This window comes from Manacus candei, unplaced genomic scaffold (genome assembly GCF_025592945.1).
Source record: "Manacus candei isolate 608988 ecotype Guabito, Panama unplaced genomic scaffold, ASM2559294v1 h1tg000021l, whole genome shotgun sequence".
Lineage (NCBI taxonomy): Eukaryota > Metazoa > Chordata > Aves > Passeriformes > Pipridae > Manacus > Manacus candei.
In genome coordinates, this window is record NW_026138069.1 from 4783106 (window position 1) to 4795332 (window position 12227).

At 38.5% G+C, this 12227-nt stretch overlaps 1 protein-coding gene across 1 annotated transcript in view; it reads right to left on the bottom strand.

Moving 5' to 3' along the window:
• The window catches only part of SCIN (scinderin), a 50700-nt gene that overhangs the window by 4951 nt on the left and 33522 nt on the right, over positions 1–12227 (bottom strand). Inside the window, exons 5-13 of the mRNA XM_051786022.1 lie at positions 11286–11378; positions 8718–8850; positions 6955–7043; positions 6537–6752; positions 5267–5388; positions 4992–5082; positions 2420–2590; positions 1728–1905; positions 770–891 (exon numbers count right to left, since the gene is read on the bottom strand). Of these exons, the coding sequence (XP_051641982.1) occupies positions 770–891; positions 1728–1905; positions 2420–2590; positions 4992–5082; positions 5267–5388; positions 6537–6752; positions 6955–7043; positions 8718–8850; positions 11286–11378 (1215 nt within the window). The remainder of the gene's footprint in view (positions 1–769; positions 892–1727; positions 1906–2419; positions 2591–4991; positions 5083–5266; positions 5389–6536; positions 6753–6954; positions 7044–8717; positions 8851–11285; positions 11379–12227) is intronic.

The window sequence follows — 12227 nt, forward strand, 5'->3', positions numbered from 1 at the left end:
CTGTATTTCACAGGAGTATTTTAGAAGCTTGTTAGAAAAATACACTTTACTACTCTCATAAGATTTTAAAGTCCTTATTAAAGGATCCTGTTTGTTTAATCCATTTCCAAATGACTGTGCTTTAAGGAGACTGCAGATGATAGGCAACTATGTCCCCTACCTAAAAATGAGTGCATCCTTGCCAAACAGTGACACAGTGTTGCCCTCCCAGAATACAGTACGCAATTAAGCCTGAATTACAGACTTAATACCCAGTGAATAGCTCTAGGTACTTCTGCCAAGGAAATAGGTCTTCCTACCTCCTTGAGCACAGGCCAATACCTTAAAGGCATAATTACACATCTTAAATCTCTATGGAAAATTTCAGACTGCTAGGGATTTTTGGCAAGCAACATTTCTTTTCCTCACCATCACTACCAAACATGCAAGAGGCAAGGCACTGACCTGTACTTGCTCAGCAAATTGAAAGCAATCTGGCCATGCTCTGCAAGAATTAAATTGCTCTTGACTGGGCAAGCACCTTATATTTTTGCATCTGCAAGCCTATAGTTCCAGACCAGAGCAGGCTCTGCATGCAAACTTCTGCATTAATTATTCTGTTCATCCTTTGCATTTGAATTGTTTAAAGCACCAAATGTCAACTCTCTAGCTCTTGCCAAGCACAGTTAACTAAGCCAGATCCCCAAATTCATTTAATGTCCACTGATTCCCAAGGCAAAATACATCAGAAACTACAAAACAGAGAGGAAAGTATCCTTCAGATACTTACAATAAATCTACCCGTCTTATTAGAACAACCATACAAGCGAGGGGGATGATCTTCAGCCTTTGTCAAGAGTTGTGATGAAGTCTGATATTTTTTTTTACCTCCAAGTACTTTCCAGAATTCCTCTGAAATACACAATATATAATTTATTCACCACTGGATTAAACATTTGGTGGTTTAGATTGTTAGATAGTGTTTCAGGTATCCTCAAACAATCTATTTTCTGTCTCAAAGATGAATGTATTTTCTTACAGTATTTCCTGCAATTTGTCAAAATAACAATATAACTTGCAAACCTAGCAAGAATCATAGAATCATAAAATGGCCTGGGTTGGAAGTTCCAGTGCCCCTGGGCAAGGACACCTTTCACTAGACCAGGTTGCTCAGAGCTCCATCCAGCCTGGCCTTGAACACTTCCAGGGATGGGGCATCTACCAATTCTCTGGGCAACCTGTTCCAGTGCCTCATCACCCTCACAGTAAAGAATTTTTTCCTAGTATCTAATCTAAACCTACTGTCTTTTAGTTTGAAGCCATTTCCCCTTCTCCTGTCACTTCATGCTCTTGTAAATAGTCTCTCTTCATCCTTCTTGTAGGCTCCCTTCAGGTACTGGACAGCTGCAATTAGGTCACCCCAAAGCCTCCTCTTTTCCAGGCTGAACCATCCCAATTCTCTTAGCCTTAGCAATGTGCTATCTTTCTCCCTTCTTAGGCACTCAGGGTAAAGAAAGGACCCCATTCCTCTGCAGCTCCTGCTACTGTCCTACAGACTTCTAAGGCATTGCATTACTTGTGCATCAGCCAGTTCTGGATGGATCTCCATAGTAAATGTCAGGTTGGATTTTCAAAGGCAGAGTGTGAGCATATGCTTCTGCCCACAAAATATAAGATTACAAAAACCATTTAGACGGTATCACCATGCATGCTGTGTATTCTCAGCAGCCACGTGGCCTCATACTAACCTGGTTCCTGGCCTTCACTAATCTTAGCAGTTTGGCATTTAAGAATGCTGGCAATGTATTGAGCTCCTAGTTCCTCTTCTGTGTTTGCTCCTTTTCCTATCCAGGTGTAGCCAGAGTTGTTTGGCAGTTTCAGAACAAAGACATCATTGGAGTTTAGTGACATTGCGTCAACATCAACCTAGATCAAAAAAGAAATTCTTTTATTCTTCAAATTTTCAAATAATGTAATCACTATTTTGCATGTTTATATAAAATATTTAGAAGTGTTAATCAGCTATGCTTTTGGTCTTCAATTTTTCCCTAGTTTTATACTGATAAAAATTAGAGAAGAACTTAAGACAGGGAAAACTGACTGGCAGGGAAAACTTCAGACTTTGCAGTAGGAAAGACTATCTCATAAAATAGGATAAAGACTGTCTCCTACGGGCTACTGACTTGTCTATTCCTTGTCAACTGACTGTCAACTATGTGTATTCTTACAGTGTCCTCTGAATGATGTAGATTGGTTGCAGCCATTTACAGCATATTCTCTTTGGTTTATGAGATGGGTTGGTCACATAGAGCAGTGGATTACACTTGGAGTTTTGTGTTCCTACCAATTGTGACTATCCAAAAAGATTAGTCAGAGAGGCTCGTGGCAGCTATACTGTTTCCCATGGGGAATAGTTGATTTACTTAGCAGGTGACCTTACCTCCGCAATCCTAGTAATGGCTGCCAGGTTCCTGCGGATTTGGAAGAGTCGTGTGGGTGGAGCAGGTTTCTGACCTTCCTTCTTGGATGTCCCATCCTTGTAGACAATAAGTGGTTTGTTTTTGAACAAGCTCAGTAAATGTGGAGGCTCTTTGCCTTGAGTGACTCGGATCTGTACATATGTAAAAAATACAATAAAAGAAACAAAAGGACACAGGTAGTTATTTTCGGTCTTTGTTGAACAGCATGGGGGTGTCAGCCAATAATGCTAAGTATGTCAGCACGAATGAGAGGCAGCAAGCTGAGAAGTTCTAAAAATATAGTTCCAGACATACAGAGTTAGAGCATTTATGAGATTTTTTTGTCAATCATGCTGACACAAAGACAAGATTCAAACTTCTAACATAATGTTTAGCTAATTAAAATGGCTGCTAAGAAGAAAATCACTCTTTTTCAGAAGAACTGTCATTTCATAGTGTTTTATACAATGACTTAATTCCCCTGAAAAACTATCTTGGAAGCTTAGGTACTCTGTATTTAAGCAGACGAGAATGGTTATTCAACTTATTCATTATTTTTATATGTATTTTATCTGCAAGGGGATGAAAAAGCTGACCATAAATCTATCTTCCAGAGGATAACATGGATGACAAAAACGGACTTCAATTACTGATGCAAAAGATGCTACTGCCATCTAAAAAACTACATTGCACTATGAAGAACAGCTGTTTTTAGGTTAATGTATGATAAAAGTTATTTGTATACAACCATTTATTCTTCCTTTAACAGTACCACCCACCAAGGTGGCAGGCTGCAGCTCCCTGTCTTTCACTCCCAGAAAGAAAGGAAAAAAAGGGAATGAGACATGCTGTGTAGCCAGTAGAGTGGGAGAACTGGAGAGCCCCTGGTGAGGCCTGGGGCATCTGGGAGCTGGGGTGCCCAAAGGGGTGGCTGCAGCGGGGCAGGAGCAGGTGCTTTAACTTGTATCACAGGTGGATAGACTGTCTGATAAAGATAACAGAGGATATGTATACTTGTAGATGACAAAGTGCAGTAGGATTGTACAAACAGAAAAAAAAAAACACAAACCACAAAAAAACCCAACAAACAACCCAAACAAACTCGAAAGAAACCCAAAATTCCAAACACCGCTGGGTGAAACATATTCCTACAAGCCTGACTTTTTAATAGTCATTTGTACTGTCGTGCCATCTAGTGACCATACGAAATAGCACACTTAAACCTTTCAAATAATGCTGATACAGACATTAAGCACAGGTAACATATTCTACTTGTTTGCATAGCAATGCACACATACATAAATACACATGCATGTATATATACACTTATGTATATGTACACATATACATACATATATATTCCTAAAATCATTGCAGGCTAAAAGTACTTTTATGTATCATGTCTATTGCAGCTTTAATAAAAAGACTTTTTAAGCACCTTACTATTGCAGTTGTTAGTAGCAATATCGTTATAACTGTAGTATTAATATTAGCCTTAGGTATGAGGCAGGACCATATTGTGCTGGACTCTGTCCAAATCTAGAACACGTGTTAGGAATATTTCAAGCAGTAATTACCTAGAAGTGTTCTAATCCTTTCTTAATATAATTTCAATCATAAATCATAACCGATTAATGGCTAAAAGTATGGTCTTCCATCTGAATTAAGTGTACCTTGGTGGGTGGGGGAAGCCCTTTACTTTTGTATCACAGAATTATCTCCTACTGCCTAGAAAATCTCTGCTTTTCCCTTGCCAACTTACAGCTCTACCTTTTCTGTGAGAAGGGGAGACTTCGCATGTCTTCACCTATCCACCACTTTTCCCAACTGATGTAAGGAGAGCACACCCTAGTCAAACCAGGGACTAGTTTATCTCCTTATGAATTTAGTTGTCAATGTCCTGTGCTTTGCCTTGCCCACCCCATTTCTGCACATGAGGAAGTGTATTTCATGGAGCTGCAAGCACTATGGGATGGGAAAACCCAAGTTACGTTCCTCACTGAGGCAAGGACAAGTCAGACCCTGTTGTACAATTCCAGCAGGCTTTCCTGTTCTGGTAGTCACGTAGCTTTCATATCTCCCAGTTTTGGCCCTCTAAAAGTCAGGTGTCTTGTCTGTGCTAAATATCACAACTTCCACCATAATCAAAAGGAGACGGGGAGCTCTGACAAGGCTACAGATTTGTCAGACACCTGCTTCGGAGCAAGTTGCCCTGAAGGATCTTATCATTCAGTCTTCATCGGCCATGCACAGAGTTTGTAAGTCTAGGCAGGACTGAAACGTAATTTTTAAACAGTGAAAGTCAAAGGAAAGAAAAGGCAGTTTTAGGTTCCAGTATATCTGTGTTCTTTTGGACATCTGCATACAGAAAGGATGATTCAAATGGGAGAATTCCATTGACTTTAAAAGGAGCCCATGGTGCTTGTCGTGATAAAGACCACAAGCAATTGACATTTAAAGTCTTTAAATGCAACCTCTTCCTTTCAATTCTCATTGAAATTTGCATATATCACGTGCTCTGTTGTTGTTGAATTTTATCCAAAAGACACTAACCTGCACGGCCTGATCATTCAACAACCGATCCAGCTGAACGGTCAGAAATGCAGATGCAGTCAGCTCATCTTTTGTAGCATGTGCTCCTTGCCTGAGGAAGACAAGGAGAAAGGCAATGGTTAAGTTCAGTTTCAACATCACCCAGAGCTTATACTGCATGACAAATGCACAGTGAACAATCTTGCACTTACACATGGTTCTACTCAAAAGGACAAAAAGTCAGTACAAAATAATATCCATGTGCTGGAGGTCTGTGCAAAGGCAACCAAACATACCACGTGTAGATGATCTGCCCTTTGGGGTAAGTGTAGAGGATAATGTAACAGTCACCCCCATAGAACTGTCCATATGTCTCAGGTCCCACAGGAACTCTGCCACTGCTTTCCACACGCCAGATCTGGGGAAACGAGGAAGTCACTGGAGAATGCTGAACTTCATCCTGAAACTCTTTATGAAGCAATTTACTGTCTCATCCCTTGAGTGACCTTTGTTTATATTCCCAAGTGTTACAGAATAAAACCAGGAAGGATGCTTCATGAAGTAGATAGATACACCCTGTGCCCACTGAATGAAGGAATAATCAACAATGGATTGCAATACACTTTTCTTTGTCTTTATGCTTTAGTAGCACACAATCACCTCATAATGCTATGCTGAACCTACTTTCTTAACATCTTAAGGTGACATGAATGGCTCAACACTATTACTCATCATAAAACTATCAGATCATTTTGAAGAGGCATGCTACAGTCAGATAACATTGTTAGGCAGATTTCTACAGCCCAGTTCAGTTAATAACTGCTCTCCAAAAACATACTGCTAAAAGTGTACAGAAAAAATGCTTCAGATCTAAGTTGCTTTGGCTCAAGTCTATGAACCAACCCAAGTGTGAGGTCAGAAACCCAGAAAATAGACCAATGAGTAAGTATTCATCCCTTCTTTTTCTTCCAGAAACCCAACATGCAATCTGCACTCAACAGGCCAAGCTGATACAATGCCATGCCAGCCCTGTGTTGTCCAAAGATAATCCTGAAGTGGGATATGGACAGATCTAGAAAGGCTGTACAGTCATCTTTTTCTCTCCAAATCCAGGTTGCCCGAGAGACACAGTAGGGACAAAGAAGGCTCCTCTAGAAACCAGATTAGATACATACATAAAGACGTGAATTTCTGACTCCAAGGGCAAGTCTTCCCACTCCAGATTTCAAGCTGATATGAGCTAGAAGTTTTTCTCTAGGCTAAGGATCATGTTTAAAATACATATTTATACGGTGTAGAAGGGGGAATATTTCTGCTGTTTGATTTCTATTTTTGGTACGTCTTTTGTCATAAGCACCACAAGAACATAACCCAGCATACGGCTAAAATAGATTCACCTTCTACTTCAAAGCACCTTTTCTGATTGTAGAAGTAACATTGCCACTAATGTAGTGCTACTCTAAACAACAGTATAAAAATTAAAACACAGAGTAGCAGTTTATCCCAGTAGTAGTAGCAGAACACATTAAGTAGATAGGATACAATTTAATACAACACAAAAATTACCTCTACTTTCCCTGAACCGTCATCTACCATGTTATGCTGGGCAGCCATTTGTGGAGACTCATGTAACTTGGTAGCATCGAATTCAATCTGCTCAATTTTAGCCACTCTCTCTGTGACATATACTTTGCCAAAACCATCACTTTGATCTTTATCCTTCCAGTCTTTGAAAAATTGTTTGAAAATTGGCGTTTCGCCTCCTTCGGGAAGGACTTGAATCTGAAATGAAGGAAGACACATGAAATGGAAGGAAAGCAAAACCGACATAGTTACTCAAATAGAAAATTTCCTGTATTATATGTTAGTGAAATATTGCCCTTATGTCTTATAAGCCCTTAAAAATATTTTTTTTTCTGACTTAAAAACAAAGTCTTAAACAGAGCTCACGCTGTCCTGGTATCACCTCATAAATAGATCACACCTGTGTGTTGGCAGGATAATTCATCTGCTGTATGAATTGTTCAGCATTCTTCATGGCAGCTTTTCTCTCTTGAGGGTTAGCATCTTTGCCTGATTAAAACAGAAGGATAACAACACATGGGAAAGGGCAATGAGCTCACAGAACCTGCAAACACAAGATGTCCTTGAGCCAGGTTCTCTTTGACATTGCTCTTTCCTCAGTCTTGAACAAACACAAATGTTAGACACAGCATAAGCAAGAAGATTCACACAAAGTTGAATGACTGAAACAGTACCTCAGTAGCTTTGAAAACAGATAAATTATCGTGGGGGGGCATTTTCTAACTCTTCCTTTGCTGGGCTGCAATATGGCAAATAAATCTGCCCTCCAGAACTGCCTCCACTTCTCCAGGCAGTGCCACAGTCTGAGTACTAGAAACATCCATTTTGTCAGGATGGGCTGTGCAATTTACCACCACCCTTCCCTATCTATCCATTGCTCCTTGCTCAGCTTTACTCAGTGTTAGACATCTCTGAAAGTCCCTGTGGGATGACACTGTGTAGGGTCTGCATCCCAGCTGGCTGTCAGTGACTATATTCTAAAGAACTCTTAATCTGATCAGATGCTCTGCTAAGCTATACCTTGTATCCCATATTGAATGAGACTGTTACTGAAGTAATTCACACTTCTCAGCCTAGTGGTCTGAGAATGTCTAGCAGAGATGATAACTGCAGTCTCCAGTGCAAGGGTGAGACTCACAGTCTAGTAAGGGTTTTTCACACATTATTGTTACCAGCAGCAGTAAAGTGAGGATACACACAGGAGCACAAAGGACCACAGTCAAATGGCCTAAATCATATTTTATTTATGTTGTGCCTGATCCTGTTGGCTTGGTTCTTCTAGGAGCTGTAACATGGAGCAAAAATCAGGAATCAGGGATTCAGATAGACCTTAGGCCATCTGAGTGTAACATTTCCAAAATATTTTCTTTTAAAGGATGTTTCCCTAACTGCAAATGAAGTTTTCAAGCAAAATGCTTACAATGCTTCCTGGACTGACTTGAGAGTCTTGACAAGGTTATCAATTAATTATATGCTATTTCTCATGGTAAAACAAAATGCAAATGCCAAAGAATAATTAATACACTACCTCCGACAAAAAAAAAAAAAAGGAAAAAAAAAAAAAAAAGGAGGTACTCAGCACTGGATTTAATGGCAGCACCACAACAGACCTAATTCCCCAGTAGTAGTATTCTTCTCCGGGGAAACATTCAGACAAAACCATTGTAGACAATACTACACACACTGATGATACCTCAGAGAAATATTTACTAAAAAAAGAGAAGCATCAAAGTATATTTGCAAGCTTTTAGTTGATGCCTGGGATGCACATCTTTCAATTTCACACCTCTGTGGAGCAATGTATGGAGATATCCACCCATACAGAACATTCAGTGTCCAGAGCCCCAGAAGATAGGGATTTGATGATAATATAGAGAACTCACAGAATTATTTATGTTTTCTTTGTAATTGCCACTCAGATAAGCATTTAAGCACCCAAGCTTACAGGTGCCTCAAAAATAGCCAGGATCCTTAGACAAGACTTAGTCTTGTGGCCCTTATACAAGTGAGCAATCCTTGTCCACAGACCACACCAGGGAAGAACTGTGTTCAGGGTACTGTGAGCAGCCAGTATTAAATTCTTGGTAGTGTCTCAAGGGTGTGGTGTCAACTCCTTAGGTATCTCTGCACAGCTTCTGCATTTCCAATGAAGTGACCTCTTACCTTTCCACACAAAGATCTTCCTGGCAGCACCGTTGTCTAAAATGAAGCACTCCTCAGACAAAAGCATAGCCATAGAGAAGGGGTTTTCCTCTGCTATCACAGAAACCTTCATGGATCCACTTGCATCTGACACCTAAGAAAGCAATAATTTCAAATTTAGATCAACTCTGGCTTTTATAACCAAATTAATTTCTGCTCCAAAAATTACCATAAAAATCAGTTGCCAATTCTATATATATGGCTATATGAAATCTGTGTACTGCTGAAAAGTAAAGTAGGCCTATGATTATTTTTTGTTTCATTTCATTTTACATCCAATAGAGGGAGATGTAGTGTTAATTTTAGGGACTTTCTTGAGTCCCTGTCACACAACTTCTTTAAATTCGTTTCTCTTCCACTTTAATTCAACTGTTCAAAGTTAAAAAATCTGTGTTTTCTTCAGTCCCTTCTATGTCCTCGGCTGAACTGGTGGAGTCCCTGCTACCAAACCACCCACACTGAAGCCAAAGATACATGTACAACCTGAAAAACAGCATTTGAAATAATAATAAAAGAGTCTTACACTGACACTAACAAGTAAAATACCTACATTTATAACCTACTGTTCTTTAATTGGAAACTGTAATATAAAACCTGTTGCAGAATCTGCTTTGTAACCCCTTCCACCACTGTAAGTTCATGTAAACCTTTAAAACCTTTTAAAATTCACTCCTGTATAGCTGAAAAGACCAGTTATTGCTAGTGAAAATAAATTATTACTATTGTAATAACTTTTCTAGCAGTCTTTATTTCCTTTTGTAATTAAATAATAATTTTAAATACTATTATATCTTACATTACAATATAAGATATATATTATGATAAGATATAAATAAGATATATATTACAGAAGCACAAGAAGGAATGTACCACTACACACAACAAATAAAAATCAACTATTATACCTACTCTGAGAGCTCACCATAGATCTGTCTCCTGCCTTTGGCACTCACTGTTATATTGCAGCACATTTAAATATAGCTAACAGAGCTCTGTTAGAAGGACTGTGTACTTAGATGAATTTATTACACAGCCACAAAAATTCCAGAGAGTTCTTAGGATTCTAAAAATCATTCAAGTCCTTTCTCTTCTCTATTTATGTCTTACTACAGTGGTCCTGATCATACATGCAGGCCTTCTTTTTTATTCCATTTTTTTCACCTAAAACCCTGCTATAAAGATGCGCCAGATTTTTTGGCATGAAAGGAATGATTAATGTGGATTAAACAAAACACAGACAACTGGGACTAAAAATGGCCTTGGACTAAAAATGGCCTTGTAACATTGATCACCTCACACAGGCTTCTTGTAAGCCCCAGCCACATTTATGGGTAGTGGAAAAATCATATAAGAGGCAGGGAGAGAGGTGGCTCCATCCTGCTGTGGTCTGTGGGATTCAGGAACCGTGGAGGGAGTGACTCATCCTCTCTCACACTTCACAGCAGCTTTAAGGCTACTATAGATGGCACCTAAAAGGTCACACACATGGGGATCCAGTAGCACTATGTGCTGTCAGTGTTGCCACTTGTTGGGCAAATCCTCCTTGTTGAGTGATAATGGGGAAGAGAATAAAGCACATTTTATACCGGTGAGATTCTTTTCTGTCACACTGGGCAATCTCATTGCAGGAGCCAAAGTGCTGAAGAGAAAGGTCCAGATCTCAGCGCTAGTGAGAGTTGATTGTAAAAAAAGTTTTCTTGCAGTTTTCAGGAGAAAATATTTATTTTTTATACTGGGGGGGAAGGAGGATAAAGTATTTTCTGGATTTCATTAAAAACATCCCCCTTTTCCAAATATTTTCTCAAGTGGGAGAATATGAAAGAAAGGGGAGCTTTGGCAAAAAAGTAAAAGATGAAAAATAGAGGCCTGGAGTCTGTTTGCTTTTCAGAAATAGTTCCATAACCTTATATATAGATCAGATGCTGTGTTGATACATCCAAGAATAAATTCCATGTCTCTTCTAGGAAACAGCAGTATGACTATCATAACTTTACTGAATGTAACAAAAATCTCCCACTGATTTAAATGGAGAAAATATTTGTCCATTTTGTTTATAGGTAATTTTTCTGGCAGTGACACTTAAACCATTGCAGGTGAGAAAGGAGAAAAAAGGCATTGCAAAAGAAAGGAATTTGGCATTCAAATCCCTTTGATTTTGTACATATAAAATATAACGTAACTGTCTATCTTTCAAACTCTGCTAAGAATAACTAAATCATATATGACTACTAAAACCCTCACTATTTAAATTAAGAAGACAGGATGATTTAAGACCAGTTAATTCTTCTTTGGCCTGCACTGAGTGGTTTATAGGCCCTGTTTCCTGAGTAAACAGAAATGTAATTCATTTTTTCCCCTTAAATTACCTGGGCTGTCTTGCTTGACATCCTTTGAGAAACTTGTCCATTGGCTGCAAATTAACTAAAACAACAGCAGTTCTGTAAATGAAGCTAGAACTCCACATACAAGGAATGAATAAATGCATGGTATTGAGAGTACCTAACTATAAAAAACACACAAACAACTTACCATATATAGTTTAGCGCTTCTCCTGTTTGTAATATCAGCCAGCTCATCATCGTCATCACCACATTCAGGAAGCTTTGGCTTGCTCCCTAAAACCTGTACAGAAGAAGAACAAATTCAATGCAGAGAGAGTAGGTGCAGTAGCATAAATACACAAATGCTAATGTGTTGTCCCAGTAATCAAATCATTTGGATCATCTTTATATGTAATCCAATCTAAAATCAAACGCATGGATGACTCGTTCACCAACATATGGATAATTTTTAAAAACTGTGTCAGATCCCCAGCAGCTTTACATTTGCATGATGTCTTTTCCACAGGCCAACTTGCTGGTCATCTATACTGGGAGAGGAAGTGATATATGGAGAAAAGCTTCAGCGGATACCCACACATACACACAAAGGTTTATGTGATCCTATTCTATGTGTGTGTTCATGTCTATCTTCTCTTTTTCTTAACAGTAACTTCTAAACTGTCAGCAAACACATCTTACAATTTTTGTAATGATATTATTCTTAAAATGTTTAACAATACTAAAATTAAAGAGCAATACTAACAATACTAAATTAATAATAACTAATACTAACAATACTAAAATTAAAATAAAGAACAAAACATATTCGTTAAAATTATAAATTATTTCAATTAACGATATAAAATATCAGATTATGAGTTAAATAATCTTTAAAATTCCAGATTCTTAATCTCATTTTAATGGGGAAAATTTAGCTAGGGTCTAATTTATGGTGTGAGAAATACATGTTCATGCTCTACCACTAGAATATCAATTTTAATACTGTGGGTGTTTTTCATCATGGTAGTTTTATGCCATGGGCAATGTTATACCAACTATCACTGCAAGAAATTTACAGAGGTTCATCAAGAATATGTTGGCTCAGTAGTCATGACTAGATCCTAGTTACACTTTATTAATGGTCTTTCCT